Source organism: Eleutherodactylus coqui, chromosome 8 (assembly GCF_035609145.1).
Source record: "Eleutherodactylus coqui strain aEleCoq1 chromosome 8, aEleCoq1.hap1, whole genome shotgun sequence".
Classification (NCBI taxonomy): Eukaryota; Metazoa; Chordata; class Amphibia; order Anura; family Eleutherodactylidae; genus Eleutherodactylus; species Eleutherodactylus coqui.
Window position 1 is genome coordinate 41,921,138 of NC_089844.1, and position 24,383 is coordinate 41,945,520.

The 24,383-nt window shown below is 41.9% G+C and overlaps 1 protein-coding gene across 1 annotated transcript in view; it reads left to right on the plus strand.

The window, feature by feature from the left end:
* The first annotated feature begins 17,918 nt into the window (after positions 1-17,918).
* MARCHF4 (membrane associated ring-CH-type finger 4) overlaps positions 17,919-24,383 on the plus strand; it is a 94,527-nt gene continuing 88,062 nt past the window's right edge. Inside the window, exon 1 of the mRNA XM_066577369.1 lies at positions 17,919-18,449. Coding sequence (XP_066433466.1) covers positions 17,994-18,449 — 456 coding nt within the window. The 5' untranslated portion in view covers positions 17,919-17,993. The remainder of the gene's footprint in view (positions 18,450-24,383) is intronic.

Below are 24,383 nucleotides of genomic sequence, written 5' to 3' on the forward strand. Positions count from 1 at the left end.
GTCATACAGTGACTATATAAGATGTGAAACAGATGGTAAATGGGATTACCAGCGGGCCTCTGGGTAAAGCAATTATGTCCATTACTATAATAAACTGCCCCACATGGTGCATCATGGGGAGTCCAGTTACTAAAAATGTCTGAGTTTCTGTGTATGGATGTATCTGTGAGTACACATATGTATGTATTAGTGTCTCTGGAGGAGGACAGGAGTCTAGAGAGGGCAATGGTGTCTGGAGGGGACAGAAGGGTCTGGAGGAGGACAGAGGGGTCTGGAGGAGGACAGAGGAATCTGGAGGAGGACAGAGGAATCTGGAGGAGGACAGAGGAATCTGGAGGAGGACAGGGGGGTCTGGAGAGGACTGGAGTCTGGAGAAGGACAGAAGGGTCTGAAGAAGGACAGAAGGGTCTGGAGGAGAACAGAGGTCTCTGGAGGCAGACAGAGGTGTCTGGAGAGGACAGAGGAGTCTGGAGGAGGACAGAGGGGCCTGGAGAGTACAGAAGAGTCTGGAGGAGCACAGACGAGTCTGGAGGAGCACAGAGGAGTCTGGAGGAGCACAGAGGAGTCTGGAGGAGCACAGAGGAGTCTGAAGGTGGACAGAGGAGTCTGAAGGAGGACAGAAGTCTCTGGAGGAGGACAGAGGGGTCTGGAGGAGGACAGGGGGGTCTGGAGGAGGACAGGGGGGTCTGGAGGAGGACAGGGGGGTCTGGAGGAGGACAGGGGGGTCTGGAGGAGGACAGAGGGGTCTGGAGGAGAACAGAGGGGTCTGGAGGAGAACAGAGGGGTCTGGAGGAGAACAGAGGGGTCTGGAGGAGAACAGAGGGGTCTGGAGGAGGACAGAGGGGTCTGGAGGAGGACAGAGGGGTCTGGAGGAGGACAGAGGGGTCTGGAGGAGGACAGAGGGGCCTGGAGAGTACAGAAGTCTCTGGAGGCAGACAGAGGGGTCTGGAGGCGGACAGAAGGGTCTGGAGGAGGACAAGGGTCTAGAGGAGGACCGAGGTGTCTAGAGGAGGACTGAGGTGTCTGGAGGAGAACTGAGGTGTCTGGAGGAGAACTGAGGTGTCTGGAGGAGAACTGAGGGGTCTGGAGGAGAACTGAGGGGTCTGGAGGAGAACTGAGGGGTCTGGTGGAGGACAGAGGGGTCTGGAGGAGGACAGAGGGGTCTGGAGGAGGACAGAGGGGTCTGGAGGAGAACAGTGGAGTCTGGAGAAGGACAGTGGAGTCTGGAGAAGGACAAAGATCTCTGGAGGCAGACAGAGGTGTCTGTAGAGGACAGAGGTGTCTGGAGGAGGACAGAGGGGTCTGGAGGAGGACAGAGGGGCCTGGAGAGTACAGAAGAGTCTGGAGGAGCACAGAGGAGTCTGGAGGAGGACATAAGTCTCTGGAGGAGGACAGAGGGGTCTGGAGGAGGACAGAGGGTCTGGAGGAGAACTGAGGTGTCTGGAGGAGAACTGAGGGGTCTGGAGGAGAACTGAGGGGTCTGGAGGAGAACTGAGGGGTCTGGAGGAGAACTGAGGGGTCTGGAGGAGGACAGAAGGGTCTGGAGGACAACTGAGGGGTCTGGAGGAGGACAGAAGGGTCTGGAGGAGGACAGAGGGGTCTGGCAGTGGACTTCAACCCTTTCTTCATTCACAACATGTGCACACTTGGCATTGCATGGGGCTGTTGAATGAGATAGTTGCTATCAGAACAACCATTCAGCAGACAGCCAGGGCAGCCCAACACAGACTGCAGGAACTGATGAAACCCCTTTCCCAGGACCAGAGACATACAGAGCCTTTCCCTGTATATAGTATTACCCTATCCTGCCTGTCTCCAGTAGTACAATAGACTTGTAATCTTTTATTAGATCCCCAGTCCTCTAATGATAATGAGGTCTCTCTTGACTCCGCCCTCTAATGATGAGATATCTATGCTGATTCTGCAGTTTAATGATAATTAGATGACACTTATGCCTAGGCCTGTTAATAAGATAACTATGTCATTCTGCTGACCCATCCCTCTATTGATAATGAGATGACACTGCTGACCCCCCTTTAAAGGATAATAAGCTGACAATGCTGATCTTGCCCTCTAATGAGAAGATAAAACTGCTGATCCCATCCTCTAATGGTAATGAGATGACACTGCGGAGCCCACTGCCTAATGATAATGAGATAACACTTATGATCCTACCCTCTAATGGTAATGAAATTACACTGACGACCCTGCCTTCTACTGATCTAGTAAGAGGACTATGTTGACCCATCCCTCCAATAATAACACAATTATTCTGCTGTCTCTACCCTCTAATAATAATGAGATTACGTTATTGACCTCATCCTCTAATGGTTATGAGAGCACTCTGCTGATCCCGCCCTCTAATGATCATGACATGAACCTTATGACCCCACCCTTTAATGGTAAACTGTTGTCCCAGTCCTCTAATTGTAATTAGATGGCTATGTTGATCCCACCCTTTAATGATAATGAAATAATTTTGTTGACCCCACTCTCTAATGAAATAGAGGTGACTCTGCTGACTCTGCTCCCTAATAATGAGATGACTCTGGACCTTGCCCTCTAATGCTAATGAGATTCCACTGATGACCCCGCCCTCTACTGAGATGACCATATTGACCCTGTCCTCTAACGAAAATAGAATTATTCTGCTGGCATGGCGTTTTAATGATAACGAGACGCCTCTGATCACTTAAAGTGTTCTGCTCCAGTCTGTACAGCAAAGTTGACAAGTGAGCTGTAGAAAACACAAAATATCAGTCTACTGTGACTCTAGTGGCCAGTGTGAGAATTGCAATATTTCATTTTTTTATAGAAATGTCAATTCTTATTTAATGTCTATAGTTTTTATTTTTTGGACATCCCCTTTAAGTGAACAGATGATGCAGTACACATAGTGAAGCCTATCCCTCCCGTTTGAATAAACATTTTCACTCTTTATCCACCATTGAAGGATCCTGAAGCTTCTCCTTCGTGTACGACGTTCTCCATGTTCTTCATCCTTTGCATTCTGAAGGCTCATTTTGAAAATGTAAAGAGAAGAATCTGTGATTGCCGGGAAAACATAAAAGCTCAGCGAGAGTTCATTAGTGGAAGAGACTGAATGAATAATATAGAGCGCTCTGTATATAGAGTTATGACCCCTGCCGAGTCTCCATACTGACCTGTTACAAAACAATGCCTGCTACCCTTCACTAATAAGCATTGCAGCCTTGGAATAGGATGCTGGCGACCCTACAAGCTGTGAGCTGACGTGTTAATGCAGTGCAGGACATGGAGCTTCAGGTCTGCGTCTTGTGGTTTCCAACAGCTATCATCATGCTGGGAGTTGTAGTTTTGCAACAGCTAGAGAACCACTGGTTGGAGAACACATGTAATACACTGACATGCCAAAAGTGATAGGACAGGAACTAATATGGTGTAGGACTCCCTCTGGCTCAGCAACGCGATGTGGCATTAAAGGGGTTTTCCAGTGAAATACTATTGATGACTTATCATCAGGATAGGTCATCAGTAGTTGATCAGCCAGGGTCGCCGCTCGGGACCCCGACCAATCAGCTGAGCAGGCACATGTTGTCAGCACCACAAATACACAGAGGTCAGCATGGAAGCCTCCGTGCCGATCTCTGTGTAGTGGCCGGCGCTTGTAACTGCAGGTATGGCTCTCGTTGATTTCAATGGGAGCCATGCCTGCAGTTACAAGCGTCGGCCACTATACGGCGGTTGGCACGGAGGCTTCTGCTCCGACCTTTATGTATTTGGAGCAGAAGTCTCCTCGCCAACTTCCCATGTGCTGGCCGGGGCTTATAACTGCGGGCACGGCTCCCATTGAAATCAATGCCTAAGATGGTCGGAGCTGTGCCCGATTTTTGGATGCAGCTAAATAGCTGCGTATATACGGTCGTGTAAGAAAGGCCTGCGGCACAGAAGGAGATCAGTGCACTCGGCAATCTCTCTCTGTCCAATAGAAGTGAATGGAGCAATGGTAACACATGTGCACCGCCTCCCCAGTCACATGGGGGATTTAGGAATGCAATGCATAAGATGTTGAGTGTACCAGCAGTCGAACCTCTATATCCTGTCCTGTGGATAGGGTATAGATGTCTTTGGGAGTAAGACCCCTTTAATATATGGCTTAAAGGGGTTTTCCAACTGAAGACATTAATTATGAATCCAGTTGTGTAAGTTTCATTGCGTATTTTGGCACATGTCTTGCCCGACACAGTTACAACTCTTTTGCGTGAAAAAGAAAGTGACAACTATCTCACCTTTTTTTATGAAATTGGGTGTGGCCTAAAAATGTAAACGTTTGCAGCACATTAAAGGGATTGTACCAGAGTTACAACTTATACCCTATTCACAAGATAGGGGATAATGTGCTGATTGGTGGGGACTTCACTGCTGAGACCCCCATGATCATGAGAACAGAGACCCCGTGTCCCCGTCTTCTATCACTGGGTGGGATGCCTCTCTCACCCGCAGTGATGTCACACTGAATGGAGCGCTGGCCAAGCTGTGGCTCCTTAAATTTAATGGAGCTGACAGAAATACCCAAATCCTTACCACTCAGCCATCTCCAGCAGTCCTATTGAAAATGAATGGAGCAGCAGCTTGCCTTCGTGATTGTCACTCCATTCAATCTCCCCCTCACTTCAGGGGGTGCAATTAGCCCACAGTGAGGAGGACAGGAGATACCAGACCCTCATTCTCAGGATCAGTTGGGGGACTCAGTAGTGAGACCCCCACCGATCGACAAGTTATTCCCTTGTAATTCTGATACGACCACTTTAAGGAAGCTCAGAATCAGGAAAGGGGTGCAGAAATCTGGTGTAAAGAAGACCAAATAAAACTTTGTCTTAAAGTCACAGACCGTTTTTGGCACATAATCTGGCACAAGACATCTACCAGGAATTTCAGGTGTATTTTTTAGCTCACCCTTCAGCCTTGAATATTCCAATGTTGCCACATTTTTTGGCTCCTTGTGACAGAAGTATAAATTGGGCGCAGCTTTAGACCGTCGAATCATAGGAAACACTGGTGCAGAATAAGACAGTATTTATACATAAGGGCAATTGACTGCATATTGCTTGGATGTCTATTTGTGTCCAATTGACGGGGGGGCTAATCCTTGGGCCCCAAACAATCAGCAGACAGAAGGGGCTGCTTCCTTTACATGAGGCTGAGCTGCCAAATACAATGATATGTCTCTGTGCCTTAACACACATTGAAAAGACAGCCGCATTCACTGGAGTGTTGCTGCCTCCTAATTCTGCTGATTTTAGGGGGTCCCGGGAGTCGTACCCCAACCTGTGAAACTCACGATAGACCATCAATGTATTTAGCTACAAAATCCTTTTACATTAGCCTTGAACCATGTAGGGTTTTACCCACAGGTCTCTATCAACCTGTTCTTGGCTCTGACTACCTAAACTTGTCCAGGTTTGGATTACAATGTATTTGAGAAGTCTTCAGACTCTTTCAACTTTTTTACATTTTGTTATGTTGTGGTCTTGTGCAAATATAAAACAATCAGGTTTTCCCCATCGTAATTACAGTTGACAACAGAATGTTAAATATCATTGTACATTTTTTAAAAGTGAAAACATACCCTTTTGCATTGACGTAAGTATTCACACCCGATACTCCGCACTTAGGTGAAGCATCTTCACTGACTCCAGTCTTCTTGCTATAATGCCACAAGGTTTGTACTCCTGGATTTGGGGATTTTCTATCATTCCTCTCTGTAGCTCCTCTCCAGCTCTGTCAGGTTCGATGGGGGCCATCTGTGGAGCCGTTATCAGGTCTCTCCAGAGATGTTTCATTGGATACAAGTCCGGGCTCTGGTGGGCCACTGAAGGACATTCTCAGAGTTGTCCCTAAGCCCCCCTGTGTTGTCTTGGCTGTGAGCTTAGGGTCATTGTCTTATTGAAAGGTGACCCTTCTGTCCGGTCTCAGGTCCCTTGTGCTCTGGATCAGGATTTCATTAAGAATATCTCAGTACTTTGCTCCACTCAGCTTTCCATCACCTCTGACCGTTTTCCCTTTACTCCAACATGATGCTCCACCACCGGGCTTCACTGTAGGGATGGTGTTGGGCAGGTGATGAGCGGCGCCTGGTTTCCTCCAGACAATATGCTTAGAATTGAGGCCAAAAAGTTCCATTTTGGTTTAATCAGGGCAGAGAATCTTGTTTCTCATAGGCTCTTTGGAGCTCAGCCAGAATGACCATTGGGTTCTTGGTCTCCTCTCCTACCAACGCCCTTCTCTCCCGATTATTTAGTTGGGTGGGTCAGCAACTCTAAGAAGAGTCCTGGTTGTTCCAAACTTCCATGTGAGAATTATGGAGACCGCTGTTTTTTGCACAAAGCTACAACATAACAAAATAGAAAAAAAGTGAAGGGCCTGAAAACCTTCGGAGAGCATTGTATATGACAGCGCAGTGCCCCCCCACTCAGTGCCATTCACACTGCAAATCTCTGTTTCATTTGTTAATTAAGTAAATAGCGATAACATTTCAGTGATTTCTGCTGTATCTTTCACCATATTTTGCTTTTACTCATAAGCATATCTCCCCTGATGATACGTGCTGGATTCATCCCGCGTTAATGCCATCAGCCGTTGCTCTTCTTTCATTCCGTTGCTGATAAATCATTTCATCCCATCTGTTAATGCTGAGACATGAGGGAAATTTTGTAGCAGCAAATAAACCAGATGATATCACAAATTGCTACATTTTGTGAGCTGCACTAACAATTAAATCTGCGTCCCTGGTAGCCCTTTTACTATTGTAAATAACTTAGTGATAAACACTTGTCATGCATGAAGCAATTCCATCCAATAAATTAAATTAGACTTCACAGCGTGAGCGTGACATTCAGCATCAACACATCTGATCGGGATCAATACAGACTCTAGAAAACAGCGAAACAAACACATCGGTCCCAGAACAGCGACCACCGGGTGCCAAGCAATAGGACCGACCTCACTTATATAAGGCTACATGTGCCCATACACAATGGATGAACCCAACGATAACAGCAGAATCAGCCAACAATCTAATGCTTATCTAATCAGTGCAACCTGACATGGGAAGAAAGGGATAGCAGGAACACTGCACTGTATCTAGTACAGTATGATAGTAGTTATATTCTTGTACATAGGGGGCACTATTATAGTAGTTATATTCTTCTGGATAGGGGCAGTATTATAGTAGTTATATCCTTGTACATAGGAGGCAGTATTATAGTAGTTATATTCTTGTACATAGGAGCAGTATTATAGTAGTTATATTCTTGTACATAGGGGGCAGTATTATAGTAGTTATATTCTTGTACATAGGGGCAGTATTATAGTAGTTATATTCTTGTACATAGGGGCAGTATTATAGTAGTTATATTCTTGTACATAGCGGGCAGTATTATAGTAGTTACATTCTTGTATATGGGGGAAGCATTATAGTATGTATATTCCTGTACATAGGGGGCAGTATTATAGTAGTTATATTCTACATAGGAGCAGTATTATAGCAGTTATATTCTTGTACATAGGAGCAGTAATATAGTAGTTATATTCTTGTACATAGAGGGCAGTATTATAGTAGTTATATTCTTGTACATAGGGGGCAGTATTATACTAGTTATATTCTTGTACATAAGAGCAGTATTATAGTAGTTATATTCTTGTACATAGGGGGCAGTATTATACTAGTCATATTCTTGTACATAAGAGCAGTATTATAGTAGTTATATTCTTGTACATAGGGGGCAGTATTATAGTAGTTATATTCTTATACATAGGAGCAGTAATATAGTAGTTATATTCTTGTACATAGAGGGCAGTATTATAGTAGTTATATTCTTGTACATAGGGGGCAGTATTATACTAGTTATATTCTTGTACATAAGAGCAGTGTTATAGTAGTTATATTCTTGTACATAGGGGGCAGTATTATACTAGTCATATTCTTGTACATAAGAGCAGTATTATAGTAGTTATATTCTTGTACATAGGGGGCAGTATTATAGTAGTTATATTCTTATACATAGGAGCAGTAATATAGTAGTTATATTCTTGTACATAGAGGGCAGTATTATAGTAGTTATATTCTTGTACATAGGGGGCAGTATTATACTAGTTATATTCTTGTACATAAGAGCAGTATTATAGTAGTTATATTCTTGTACATAGGGGGCAGTATTATAGTAGTTATATTCTTGTACATAGGAGCAGTATTATAGTAGTTATATTCTTGTACATAGGGGGCAGTATTATAGTAGTTATATTCTTGTACATAGGGGGCAGTATTATAGTAGTTATATTCTTGTACATAAGAGCAGTATTATAGCAGTTATATTCTGGTACATAGGAGCAGTATTATAGTAGTTATTTTCTTGTACATAGGGGGCAGTATTATAGTAGTTATATTCTTGTACATAGGTGCAGTATTATAGTAGTTATATTCTTGTACATAAGAGCAGTATTATAGTAGATATATTCTTGTACATAGGGGGCAGTATTATAGTAGTTATATTCTTGTACATAGGGGCAGTATTATAGTAGTTTTATTCTTGTACATTGGGGCACTATTATATTAATTATATACTTGTATATAGGGGGCACTATTATAGTAGTTTTATTCTTGTACATAAGGGGTAGTTTTATAGTAGTTATATTCTTGTACAGAGGGGGCAGTATTATAGTAGTTATATTCTTGTACATAGGGGCAGTATTATAGTAGTTATATTCTTGTACATATGGGGCAGTATTGTAGTAAGTATATTCTTGTACATAGGGAGCAGTATTATAGTAGTGATATTCTTGTACATAGGGGGCAGTATTATAGTAGTTATATTCTCGTACATAGGAGAAAGTATTATAGTAGTTATATTCTCGTACATAGGGGACACTATTATATTAGTTAAATTCTTGTATATAGGGGGCAGTATTATAGTAGTTATATTTTTGTGGATAGGGGCAGTATTATAGTAGTTATATTCTTGTACATAGGGGGCAGTATTATAGTAGTTATATTCTTGTACATAAGAGCAGTATTATAGTACTTATATTCTTGTACATAGGGGGCAGTATTATAGTAGTTTTATTCTTGTATATAGAGGGCAGTATTATAGTAGTTATATTCTTGTACATAGGGTCAGTATTATAGTAGTTATATTTTTGTATATTGGGAGCAGTATTGTTAGGGATAAAATCCATGTTACGTTAATATGCTGTGGGGCTCCAAATCAGAGGTGGTTATGGCAGCCACCATGAGAAAGCAATAGACACAGGCATCACGGTCGTGTCTTAGAGCAATCTGACTTTATTGTGTAAATTGACTTAGTCTTATACAGAAAATAGTAGGCGTATCAGTAGGTTAGTGTTACAGAGGTTGACCTGTTTTACTGGTACATAATTTTGTCTTCTCTATAAACAATGCTTTATTTGTTTGTTTGTAGACATCGTGTCTGGTACCCTGATTATCATCACACTCTACATTCTTATCACATGCCCTACCTAGACAGCAGTAAGAAACAAAGCATTCCATACAACCTTTTGATCAGTGTAACGAGATAAACAGGATCTTTGGAGACATGATGGACACTTAAGATTACACCTCTACATAATGTAATTAAGTACTAGCCTAAATGTACAAGCATTTAGCAGACCTTTTCATAGGACACAGAATAGAGTGTACAATTTAGGCCTACAGCCTCCGGAAACGTATATTACAGATGGATGAAATGTATACATATATAAGTTTTCATGTTCATAACCCTCACAGTCCCCCATTTTGAAACAGTCCATCTTGAAAAGAGCCTTTGTAGTGGTGCTATCAAGGGTGCTAAGCCACCCTTGCCGGTCTTTCTATCCTCTTCGCCGGATCCCCACTGTTGTTGCTCTTTTACGTATGACTGTTTTAACGATATCGTAGAGGGGGCGATTCCAGATGATTTGCTTGTCTCCGTATCCCACAGAATGTCCATAAATTGCAAACACTCAAAAGAATGAACAAAAGAAACAGTATTAGTAAAGGGTGAAACATAAAATCCATCATCTTTCCTGCAATAGGTGACCATTCAGTAAAAATATCATACCAGTTATACTCTGTGTCTACCTGGATCTTAGTACCTAGGCTGACTAGCTTATCTCCTACCCATACATTTTTCTAATTCCATAAGGGAGAGGTTAGTAACATCCAAATGTTTTTGAAGGTGTTCAGTGTCTTTCATTAGTCTTACAATTCTACCTAAGGATACAGTCAGAGTTGACATAGGGATAGTATCTGGGTACCAGTAGTACCTTTAATGTTGCTTCAGTATCTGGCAAAAAGGTGTAAGCTTCTGTAAACCAATGTATCACCGATATGTTCTGTATACATCCAGATAATGGAGTGGTGAGATTATACATACTGGTGGTTCCAGTTCGGTTGGCAACAAAGAATATATATTGGGGGCCAACTTCCATCAGCATATAGAAGAAGCAGGTAACACCGTCCAATCACATATGCTGATTGAAGGCTGTTGGAAACATGGTTCATATGCGGCTGTACTCCGTCCGCATGCTAGGCCATCCAGTGTTTCTTCACAGTTCTCTATACCATGGGTTTTATTTTCACTATAAATCATCATACCTGTGAACTTGGGCAACCAATATTGTAAAGCATATAGAGGCGGTCCGAACACCACAGGTAGTACTACAGACTTACACATCAGGCTTGTGTCCTTTACATCATAAAGTCATTTCCCCAGTGCTATACTCATCAGAGCATTCTACACCATCAGCCCGGGGCCGTATCCAAGATGCTACTGGAATTACATTATTGAGAATATTTCTCCACAATTTTTCATTATTTGTCATCACATCTGACTGCTTTGTCCCTCTCGTGAATCATATATACATATTGCAGGCTACATTGTGTATAGTTCATGAATTTACTCATATTTACAAACAAATCCTTTTAAACCGCAAAACCAGATTAAAAAGCGTTAATACATCCTTATCATATCCTAATGCAAGACATCGGGGGAGGAACAAGGAAGGCATGCATTGTGCCTGAACATTTATCAATCTAGAAACATCCTGTCCCACCCCAGCCATTTTATTCTTCATCACCTCTAAATCTATAGAGTTCAGAACCCCTACACCTGTACCAATTCCCCCTAATAGGGTATCATACCATTTTCGTTTTCCTCTGGTGCAGGGTTTCATTGCCTGAAGAGAAATATTATAATGCAATATGGTTTTCTGGCTCTTTGTGGATGATAAGGGGTGTCAAATGCCTGGGAGTTACCCAGGGCAGACATGAAGTGTTGCATTATTTCACCTGTGAAATGTGTACCTCTATCTGACTCGATTACCTCTGGTACCCCGTATCTGCAGATTACCTTATTCATGAGCTTCTTTTCGGTTACCTGCTCATTTACTTTTGTAACAGGGTACGCCTCCAACCTGAAAAACATCAACAACAAGCACATATTCATACTTCCCAACACGTGGGAGCTGAATGTCGTCAATTTGCAATCCCTGAAATGGGTAGAGTGGTCCTGGCAAGTGCCTTTGTGGTCAATTTACTTCTACCCTGTTGCTTACGGCATAGCTCATGCAAAACTGGACAAATGATGTAGCAGCTACAAAGAACCCAGGGGGCAACCCTTTCTCTCTCAAGCGTAGGTAACATAGCTGCCTTCGATAGGTGAGTCTTTCCATGGATCAGCTGGGCCATCATGGGGTACAGGGATCGTGGTAGGCAAGTTACTGACTGTTTGCCATACGCCACCCTGTTCTACTGCTCTCATATTAGTCCATTTATCTTTTTCTTCTTTGCTGGCTTGTGACTGTAATGTCTTTAGTACATCAATGTTCAAATTTTTATCAAAGTCCAAATCATAGTCTCTGACTTGTGCGGTCAGTATCTTCTTTTCTTCTTTCTTCCACGGCTTGAGGGCCGCTGTCTGCGCTGAAGTCTGCTAGGGTGTTGCCTTTTGCTTCTGCACTGTTGGCTTTAGTATGAGCTTTCACCTTCAGGATTGCTACTTTGTCTGGTAGGAGTAGGGCTTTCATAAGGTTCTGTACTGCTACACCATTCTCAATGGGTTGTCCTACAGAAGTTTAAAAATGTCTGGCCTTCCATATTGGGCCGTAACCATGATCTATGCCGAATACATACCAGGAGTCAGTGTAAATGGTTACCTTCTGTCACTCTACACGCCTCAGTGAGGGCCTTCAGTTCCGCTTCTTGTACCGAGACATGCGGAGGCATTCTGCTTTTAGAGATCTTGTTGTGTGAACATCTGGTGTGGAGTCGTCAATCACCCTGGTACCATCTATAAAATACAACTCAAAATATGTATTAACAAGGGGTTTCAATAACTCTTTAAAACTTAAACTTTCTTGTTGCATCAATGCTAGACAATCATGCTGATATTCTATTCCAAATAGATCACGTTCTTATTTGCAAAAAATTTTTTTTTTAAAATAGCTGATCTGTAGTACATAGATCACCTATGCATCCCCCTCCCATCTCCTTACATCACCTAGCTCCACCCCCTGTGGTCTGGCTCAGCATTTGGTCATTTTTGCTTCATTTCGTTTCTGGTTACCGGACAGTATACACCATATAACACAGTCTCTCATACAGGTCCTTCCATTTATACACACACATAAAGACAAAAACATTTGCATGTCAGTTACTAACGTGTCAGTACTTTTTTAAGTGTCAGTACTTCCTCACTTGTCTAAAAGTGTCGGTACTTCCCAACCCTGCTTATTTCCCCCCGTCTCAACTACTTCTCTTATACCTATAAGAGGATCCCATCAGGGATTTTATCCCCTGAAAATTTTAGGCTTCCCTGGTACAATTTATACCATGCCTTTCAGAGATCGGCAAGCGGGTTTCATATTCTGTACTTCCTCACCCTGCATATTCTGTACACTGACCATGCAAAGTAACAAATAAAGACAATAACAGTTAAACACCCGCACAGCATATTCAGCCCACCATATGAATTCTTAAAAAGCTTGAAGATTTATAAGAGGCATGCACGTCTTACCCCTCGGACAGGAAAGGAGCAGCCAGGAAGCACGGATAGATTGTGGCAAGATAAAGCCTTACCTTACTGCGCAGTTTTTGTCAATCCGTGGTTCCGAGTGGCTCCTTATCCCATCTGGGTCCGGGGGGGTTCGAGGTGTAGGTGGTCCTCTTGTTCCATCAAGCCCCGCGTTCGGGCGCCAATTATGTTAGGGATAAAATCCATGTTACGTTAATATGCTGTGGGGCTCCAAATCAGAGGTGGTTATGGCAGCCACCATGAGAAAGCAATAGACACAGGCATCACGGTCGTGTCTTAGAGCAATCTGACTTTATTGTGTAAATTGACTTAGTCTTATACAGAAAATAGTAGGCGTATCAGTAGGTTAGTGTTACAGAGGTTGACCTGTTTTACTGGTACATAATTTTGTCTTCTCTATAAACAATGCTTTATTTGTTTGTTTGTAGACATCGTGTCTGGTACCCTGATTATCATCACACTCTACATTCTTATCACATGCCCTACCTAGACAGCAGTAAGAAACAAAGCATTCCATACAACCTTTTGATCAGTGTAACGAGATAAACAGGATCTTTGGAGACATGATGGACACTTAAGATTACACCTCTACATAATGTAATTAAGTACTAGCCTAAATGTACAAGCATTTAGCAGACCTTTTCATAGGACACAGAATAGAGTGTACAATTTAGGCCTACAGCCTCCGGAAACGTATATTACAGATGGATGAAATGTATACATATATAAGTTTTCATGTTCATAACCCTCACAGTATTATAGTAGTTCTATTCTTGTACATAGGGGGCAGTATTATAGTAGTTATATTCTTGTACATAGGGGACAATATTATAGTAGTTCTATTCTTGTACATAGGGGACAATATTATAGTAGTTCTATTCTTGTACATAGGGGGCAGTATTATAGTAGTTATATTCTTGTACATATGGGGCAGTATTGTAGTAAGTATATTCTTGTACATAGGGAGCAATATTATAATAGTTATATTCTTGTACATAGGGGGCAGTATTATAGTAGTGATATTCTTGTACATAGGGGGCAGTATTAAAGTAGTGATATTCTTGTACATAAGAGGTGGTATTATAGTAGTAATAGTCTTGTACATAGGAGGCAGTATTATATCAGTTATATTCCTGTACATAGGAGCAGTATAATAGTAGTTATATTCTTGTACATAGGGGGCAGTATTATAGTAATTATATTCTTGTACCTAGGGGCAGTATTATAGTAGTTATATTCTTGTACATTGGGAGCAGTATTATAGTAGTTCTATTCTTGTACATAGGAGAAAGTGTTATAGTAGTTATATTCTCGTACATAGGGGGCACTATTATATTAGTTATATTCTTGTATATAGGGGGCAGTATTATAGTAGTTATATTTTTGTGGATAGGGGCAGTATTATAGTGGTTATATTCTTGTACATAGTGGGCAGTATTATAGTAGTTATATTCTTGTACATAAGAGCAGTATTATAGTACTTATATTCTTTTACATAGGGGGGCAGTATTATAGTAGTTATATTCTTGTACATAGGTGCAGTATTATAGTAGTTATATTATTGTACATAGGTGCAGTATTATAGTAGTTATATTCTTGTACATAAGAGCAGTATTATAGTAGTTATATTCATGTACATAGAAGCAGTATTATAGTAGTTATATTCTTGTACATAGGAGCAGTATTATAGTAGATATATTCTTGTACATAGGGAGCAGTATTATAGTAGTTATATTCTTGTACATAGGGAGCAGTATTATAGTAGTTATATTCTTGTACATAGGAGGCAGTATTATAGTAGTTATATTCTTGTACATAGGGAGCAGTATTATAATAGTTATATTCTTGTACATAGGGAGCAGTATTATAATAGTTATATTCTTGTACATAGGGAGCAGTATTATAGTAGTTATATTCTTGTACATAGGGGGCAGTATTATAGTAGTTATATTCTCGTACATAGGAGAAAGTGTTATAGTAGTTATATTCTCGTACATAGGGGGCAGTATTATATTAGTTATATTCTTGTATATAGGGGGCAGTATTATAGTACTTATATTCTCGTACATAGGAGAAAGTGTTATAGTAGTTATATTCTCGTACATAGGGGGCAGTATTATATTAGTTATATTCTTGTATATAGGGGGCAGTATTATAGTACTTATATTTTTGTGGAAAGGGGCAGTATTATAGTACTTATATTCTTGTACATAGGGGGCAGTATTATAGTAGTTTTATTCTTGTATATAGAGGGCAGTATTATAGTAGTTATATTCTTGTACATAGGGTCAGTATTATAGTAGTTATATTCTTGTATATTGGGATCAGTATTATAGTAGTTCTATTCTTGTACATAGGGGGCAGTATTATAGTAGTTATATTCTTGTACATAGGGGGTAATATTATAGTAGGTCTATTCTTGTACATAGAGGGCAGTATTATAGTAGTTATATTCTTGTACATAGGGGGCACTATTATATTAGTTATATTCTTGTATATAGGGGGCAGTATTATAGTAGTTATATGCTTGTGGATAGGGGCAGTATTATAGTAGTTATATTCTTGTACATAGGGGGCAGTATTATAGTAGTTATATTCTTGTACATAAGAGCAGTATTATAGTAGTTATATTCTTGTACATATGAGCAGTATTATAGTAGTTATATTCTTGTACATAGGGGGCAGTATTATAGTAGTTATATTCTTGTACATAGGGGGCAGTATTATAGTAGTTATATTCTTGTACATAGGGGCAGTATTATAGTAGTTATATTCTTGTACATAGAGGGCAGTATTATAGTAGTTATATTCTTGTACATAGGGGGCAGTATTATAGTAGTTATATTCTTGTACATAGAGGGCAGTATTATAGTAGTTATATTCTTGTACATAGGGTCAGTATTATAGTAGTTATAATCTTGTACATAGGGGACAGTATTATAGTAGTTATATTCTTGTACATGGGGGAAGTATTAAAGTAGTTATCTTGTTGTACATAGGAGGCAGTATTATAGTAGTTATATTCTTGTACATAAGGGCAGTATTATAGTAGTTATATTCTTGTACATAGAGGGCAGTATTATAGTAGTTATATTCTTGTACATAGGGGGCAGTATTATAGTAGTTATATTCTTGTACATAGAGGGCAGTATTATAGTAGTTATATTCTTGTACATAGGGTCAGTATTATAGTAGTTATAATCTTGTACATAGGGGACAGTATTAGAGTAGTTATATTCTTGTACATAGGAGCAGTATTATAGTAGTTTTATTCTTGTACATAAGAGGGAGTATTAGAGTAGTTATATTCTTGTACATAGGGGCAGTATTATAGCGGTTTCATTCTTATACAAATAGGGGCAGTATTATATTAGTCATATTTCCGTTCATAAATGGCAGTATTATAGTAGATATATTTTTGTCTTTAATAGGCATTAGTACTTGCTTTCTGTGATATCTGTATTTAGCTACCATTAAATAGTCAGCCTTCATTTGTCTGTGTTTTGGAGGGCACTGTGGAGGCCCATTTTTACAGTACTGAGGCCCATGTAGGCAGCATTATTTCTTGCACTTTTCCAGGATCAGTACCAGCCCCGTACTCGCTACACATACAATATAATGTTGATGTGATGTTGGTGGATCATTTCTTATGATGAAGCCTTATGATGAAACCTGTACGTTCATTGTTTCTGATACATTGCAGCCTACGGGAACTACTAGTAAAGAGGATGATGGTTCCTATAATACTTTCCCATGTCTGGAAACTAATCGAGCACTACAACCCCCTCCCTCCTCCCGAGGCTCTTCCCTCCACCCCCTCTCTCCAGCTGGCTGCGTCATTGCCCCCAGCGGGGTGACGTTGCAGACGGGGAGGGAGCTGTCCACAGAACATAGTGCTGAAACTGCAGCAGCACCAACTGCCAGCACCGTGCAATGCAAAAGCCCTGCACCCTGCCCCCCAAACACTGGTGCACCGCTCCCCAAGCCTCATCCAACACTCCCATCATCCTGGAGCGGACTCCCCTCTGCCTATCGGGAAGACACAGGACTGAACCCTTCTGCAAGAATTCTTCCTCCTCAATCCCAGGGAGGTAGCAACAGCAGTGGAGCCAACAGCAAATTACACATCATCAGCAGCATCGTGAGCTGGAGCAGCACATCTGAGGAGGAAGAGGCTGGCATCCTGGGCAACACTGGCATTGCATTAAGGGACTGGTCTGGACATGGTTACATGCCATGCCAACACAAGCCAGTACAATCAGCGGGGATGATCCTGAGCTGTATGGGGGCATCTTGTTCCCTGGCATTGAGGTGGGGTAGAGGCATGGTCTATGCAGTATGACTGTTGCTCCTGTCTTTGTTTTTGGTGATGTTACTGCTGTTATGAATGGTTGAGATGGAATTAAGACGTTAGATTTCCTTCCCCTTCTTGGAATTCTGGGAAGTTACAAGCTCCTTTTATAAGCTCTTAGGGTGGTGCAATCCGATGTTGTCCTCCAGTCTCGAAGACGTTAAGCAATTTACTCCTAATTGAATTCTAGCGGAAATCAGGACCATTAGGAAAACTCTTTTATCCCTTGTTTGACTATATTGTAAAAGTCGATGAGCTTTTTGATAATTGATATTTTTTATTTTTGCTGTGTACTTTTTATGATTCTCCTTGGGATTGTGCTTCTAGTTAGGAAGTGAACACCTTTTGGCATCCTGGCCATTGTTTAAGGTGTTTTTTTTACCGATGCCCCCCCCCCCCTTTGTCAGGCTGATTCTCTCTTTCTACATGTTGGGGATTTTACAATAGGTTTGTAGGAAGGGGGTCCTTAGTGTACACCAAGCACAATCCAACAAGGTAATATTAGAGCACACTTCTGGCCTCAGACGTGGGTCAGGCACTTTTCCCCCTTATATCTTGGAGTCAAAAGCCTGCACATGTTCTTGAGAACCGTCCTGCTTTTATGGTGCTGTGGATTATTGGGTCCAAGACAGATGTTGCGCCATCAGGGTCTCCTCAAGTGCCGATGCCGCATGCTTTTTAATGACTTGAAGGTCTTATTACTCCGGCGCCCTCCGCAGACGCCTAGTTTGCCCATGAACAGCTCAGAATGTGAGGTGGGCGCCGGAGGTGGCTTGGCCGCCAACAATAATACATTGACAGCACTGGGGCGAGCTTGGAGGGTTCAAGCAGGTGGGACGTCTACTCCAGAAGAAGACTGGTGTTATCCAGCTACAGCTCCGGGACTCCAGCACCAGCCCATGTCCATGGTCAGTAGCACCTCTTCAGATGAGCTCTGCAAAGCAAAAGCTGAGGATAGGTACTCTCTTGGCAGCCTGGATAGTGGGATGAGGACCCCTCTCTGCAGGATCTGCTTCCAAGGACCTGAACAGGTAAGTCCGGACCCTTATTGACTATGCTTTGATTCCCATTTACCCTGAACATTTGATGTGGTCCTAGAAAATCCAGTTTGTGGCTGTTAAACCAGTTCCGAAACTTGGTGTTGAGTAAGAAGCAAACCATAGTAGATCAATTAAAACCATAAAACAGTAGCTATAGTGGCCACCTACATGCTGGTAGATACTAGGGGTATCTGCTAATTGAAACCAGTTGGTTATGACCCTGTTCTTCACAAATCCAGAATGCAATATAATTCTACCTTGTTCATTTCAGTCATTAGCTGTGGAAAGCTGAGTGACACCCTATAGACACTAATGGTGGCCATCAGTGGTTGTCACCCACCGTTTGTTACTTGGTGGCAACCATGCTAACCAGGATTTTGGTTAATTTGGATTGAAAAACATTTTAATTGTCTACAAATAATTAGCAACTTTGGAGTTCGGCTCATCATGAAGTTTCAATCCCAGTGAACTCAGGCTATGTATAAACTAACACTGGATGGTGGAGAACATTGGGCTATTTAGTGGAATCCTATGTTTCTTGTTGTGTTGTAGTAAAAGTATCTGGCGAGGTTGCTGATGATCACTTTGTACTAGGCCTGTTTGTCTTCCATTTGTATGGACCTTCCCTGTTACTGCTATAATAGCTTTGCAACTTGTAGAGAGGGGGCTCAGCTCAAGTTATTCCCATCCACCTTCTTCGTTGGCAATGACCATATTCATGGATACCATATTTAATGGCCGGTTCATGACTGCAGCTCTCCACTAGCACCCAAACAAGAGGGAAAGGACCCAGTTGAAGGGTCAAACGGGTATTCTACCAGACAGAGTATCAGTCCACCAGCTGATGGGTCATTCCATCAGCCAAAGGGCATTCTCTCAAGTAGAGTGTCAATCCATCTGCTGAAAGATCCGTTCATGGGCCAAAGGGGTATTCTACCAGTTTGAGGCCATTCCACCAGCCAAAGGGCATTCCACTAGGCAAAGTGTCATTCTTCCAACCAAAGTGTCATTCTATCAGTGAAAGGGGTATTCTCCCAGCTGAAGGACTATTCCATCTGCCAAAGGGTCATTATTTCAGTTAAAGGAGCATTCTACCAGGCAGAGTGGCAATCCACCAGCTGAAGGCCCATTCCACCACCCAAAGGGCCATTCTATAAGTCAAAGAGATATTCTACCAGGCAAAGTTTCATCCCACCAGCTAAAAAAAGGGGCATTCCACAAGGAAAATTGGGTCTTCCCATCAGTTTCTTCTGGGAAAGAGGTCTAATAATTATGTAGTGGTGTAAACCAGCATGCGGAGGGGGCATTCTTCTTTTGTTCCATAGAAGCTTTCTATACATCTCTATGCAGCCGTCTTCAGCTGGCCTGAGAAGTTGAAAAGCAGTAAAGGCAGCCGAGAGGGAACATTGCTCAGATGAGAGCTGCAGCCCCCTCATTCTAGTGATCAGTGGGGGGTTTCATCAGCAGGACCCCCACTAAACAAAACTTTGGACATGTCTCTATGACATGTTAAAAGTTAGTTAAAAGTGCATCAACTCTAATCATTTTGTAATGAAAAGTTCAGCGACTTTCAATTCTTCACCATTTTCAAGACTTCTACTTGCTGTCAGTAAAGGGAAACATTCTTGTGACGTCCAGCTACTTAAAGGGGTTGTCCAGTTTTACAAAAATACAGCTGTCTCACAAAAACAGTGCCACATCTGCCCACTGGTTGTGTGGAATACTGCAGTTCTGCCCGATTCACTTCAGTTTAGGAAAGCTGCAGTAGCAAACATGAAGCCATCAACGGGTATGAAGACATTTTTAGAAGAAAGCCTTGGACAACCCCTTTAAGCCCTGATCATGCCCCGCTGCTACAGGGTTTTTTTGCAACAAAGAATTATGATCTACTGTAGCAAGGCATGCTGCCGTGAGCAGAACTTGGTAGAAGCAGGATGGTTTCCATTCACTGACAACATGCAGTGATCTCTAAAAATCTACATTTAATGTTTTTTTCCAACTTGATAAAGGCCAAGATTGAGAGATGTAGATTTTTTAATGTTCTTTATGCAGAAGACACATCGTTTATGACCGACACATGCTTTATCCTATTGGGACCCTGAGGCTAATGATGATATCTTACAGAATCATCTGAAACGCCCATATCAGAGAGGAAAAGGCTTTACTATTAAAGCAGATACATTAGGGGTTGTACCAAGATTGACTTTTATCACCTCTCCACAGGATCCCTAAAATGAGGGTCCCATTGTCCCATTCCCCTCTTGTACTCTGCTATTTCCGTCAGCCCCTATTGAAAGGAAAGGTGCGGCACCACGCATGCGCAACCGCTGCTCCATTCAATCCCCTCCTCAGTGTGGGTGGTGCAATGAGCCTGGAGTGAAGACAAGGGGAACATGAACTCTGTGACTCGGGAGGTGATAACTTTGCTTATGTCCCCACCAGAAAATGTTCTCCTATGTTATCGAATAGCTGCACTCACAGATCTCCCCTCCAGTCCTCCCCGCTCTCCCCCGCCGCTCCCCGCCCCCTGCTGGCCCCCGAATCTTTAGAGACGAGTGGGGAGATACTCGGCTAAGGCACTACTCGCTCGAGTAATGTGCCTTAGCGAGTATACTAGCTCATCTCTATTCAGGACCCCTGGTTCTTAGGGTGATTATAAAAATGGAACATCAAGAAGCAACCTGACCTATCTATCTATATATATCCATCCATCTATCTATCTATCCCATATCCATCTATCTCATATCTATATCGTATCTATCTATTTATCTATCTATGTGTAGAAGCTGCTTTTGAGGTCTTAAAGAAGACTGGAGATTGGGGAGCTACTTTGCTTATTGCCCAAGATCCCGGCCCCTGGCTGTAGGGTACTATGAAAGTTCTGCCGGGTTGTCAGTGTTACTTGCTATGTTCTGATGAGTCCAGCACATCCATTGCCATATTCATAACTCCTTGAATTTTCAGGGCTTCTTACAAACTCTGCTTCCAAGTGTCAATAAGACATAAACCCTGCTAAATAAATAAGTGAAAACCTCTGCAAGCCATCAAAATAAATATTTCATCGCCACTAGATTGCGAGCAGCAGAGATGTGAAACTCCAGAAGATTTAGTAGTTTTGTTAATAACATCAGTGCTGCAGGAGAAGCCAAAAGAAGCTCTGACTACTGCTGTGTAACTACAACTCCCAGCATGGCCATAGAATCATATAAATTCATAGACTGATAGAGTTAGAAGGACCTTCAGGGTTATCGGGTCCGACCCCTGCTCAGTGCAGGATCATTAAATCATCCCAGACAGATGTCTGTCCAGCCTTTGTTTCAACACTTCCATTGAAGGAGAACTCCCCACCTCCCGTGGCAACCTGTTCCACTCATTCCTCACTGTCTAATATCTAATCTGTGTCTCCTCCCTTTCAGTTTCATCCCATTGCTTCTAGTCTTTTCTTGTGCAGATGAGAATAGGGCTGATCCCTCTGCACTGTGACAGCCCTTCAGATATTTGTAGACTGCTATTAAAAGTCTCCTCTCAGCCTTCTCTTCTGCAAGCTAAACATTCCCAGATCCTTTAACCGTTCCTCACAGGACATGATTTGCAGACCGCTCACCATCTTGGTAACTCTTCTCTGAACTTGCTCCTGTTTGTCTAAGTCTTTTTTAAAGTGGGGTGCCCAGAACTGGACACAGTATTCCAGATGAGATCTGACCAAGGAAGAGTAGAGAGGGATAATGACCTCACATGATCTAGACTCTATGCTTCTCTTAATACATCCCAGAATTGTGTTTGCCTTTTTGGCTACTGCATCACATTGTTGACTCATGTTCAGTCTATGATCTATTAGTATACCCAAGTCTTTTTCACATGTTCTGCTACTTAGCTCAATTCCTTCCATTCTGTATGTCCTTTCTTCATTTTTCTTGCCAAGATGTAAGACTTTGCATTCCTCCTTCTTAAATACCATTCTGTTAGTCGCTGCCCACTGTGCAAGCTTTTCTAGATTTTTTTGAATACTCTCTCTCTTCCCTAGTGTTAGCTATCCCTCATAGGTTTGTGTCGTCGGCAAATTTGATCAGTTTCCCATCAATTCCTTCCTCCAAATCATTTATAAAAATGTTGAACTCCACTGCGCCTAGGACAGAGCCTTGTGGTGCCCCACTTGATACATTCTTCCACTTGGATGTGCAGCCATTTATGACCACTCTTTGAGTACGATCACTCAGCCAGTTGTGAATCCTCCTAACGTTGCCTTGTCAATCCCATATTTGGTCATTTTTTTCAATAAGTATCGTATGAGATACTTTGTCAAATGCTTTACCAAAGTCCAGATATAATATATACACCGCATTTCCCTGATCAACCCAGTCAGTGATTCTGTCATAGAAGGAAATTAGATTCATCTGGCATGACTTGTTTGTTAGAAACCCATGCTGGCTCTGGTTAATTACTCCATTTTTATCCAAGTACTTGCATACATGCTCTTTAAGAATTTGTTCAAAGACTTTTCTCGGTCTAGAAGTCAGGCTCACAGGCCTGTAGTTTCCTGGATCCACCGTCTTCCCTTTTTTTGAAGTTAAGGAGAACATTTGCCCTTTTCCAATCTTCTGGGACTTCTCCAGTTCTACAGTAATCTTTAAAGATTCTGGCGAGTGGTTCAGCAATTACCTCCGCTGCTTCCTTCAGTATCCTAGGATGTAATTCATCTGGACTTGGAGACTTGAATACATGTAAATTAGCCAAGTGTTCTCTCAGCATCTCTCTGTTTATAGATAGCCTGCATTCTTTTATTCCCCCAATAACACAGGCAAGATCAGCTGATGTTACATCTACTTTATGAGAGAAAACAGATACAAAATAGGAATTTAAAAGTTGCTGCCATATAACTACAACTCCCTATATGGCCTTAATGGCTGCTGCCATGTAATTACAACTCTCACTTGTGCTATAAAATGCTGGTAACTTTGTAAATATTGCACTTATCTTGTGCTGATCTTAGGTTAAATTATGTCTTATACTCTAGTCACACCCAGTGCTGTTCCAACAGTTGCCCTTGGGAATACTGTAGATCACACATCCTTTTATGGCTTGCACATTTCTATTTAAGCTGACATGTTCACATAACTGTGAGCTCAGTGTAATGATGAATTCAGCTTTGGATGTGACTGGAGTAGAAGATGTGATACCATTGGTAAGTAGGGCAATTTATTATTTCTGCAAATCCCATTCAGGTTAATGAGCCACAAAGAGAAATTTCTGCTACAAAGCTGTCACGTAGAAATCTATCTGACTCTGGGCCTCCGCTCTTCTCTTTTTGTGTTCCATACACTGCGCTCCATTTCAGTCTCATTGTACCCTTCCCTGTGTTCTCTGTAAGCAGCGCGCTGCCATTAGTCCTATTATACTGTACAGTCGTGTTATAAATCACATACGTCTGGCACCGCACAGCTTGTAAGAACAGTCGGAGAGCGCAGAAATGATCAAAGCATTTTAATTTTACCCGACTCAAACAACATCCAAACTGACAGAGCTCAGTGCAAAAATCCAATTATATATATATATATATATATATATATATATATATATATATATATATATATACACACATACATACAGGGTAGAGTCAAAAAGCCGGATCCGCACTGGTAGCCTATAGTGAAATAACAATAGCGTACCTGAATAGGAAGACATGGATGTGCTGCATGATGGTATGAAGCACTGGTCCCCTGGGGGCCCCCGAACATGGATTGCAATTCTGCATTGTGGCCCCTGTAAGAAATAGAGAGGAAAAGCCAGTAATAAAGTTAAAGAGTAGTGTGTGAGAAACAGCTTTCTGTGTCTTTGTAAGTCCCGTGGGGCCGCTGCGATGACTGAAGTAAGGAAAGCGTACTGAAAGTGTCCTCCTTCTGCGACGATAATGGCAGATAATCCACA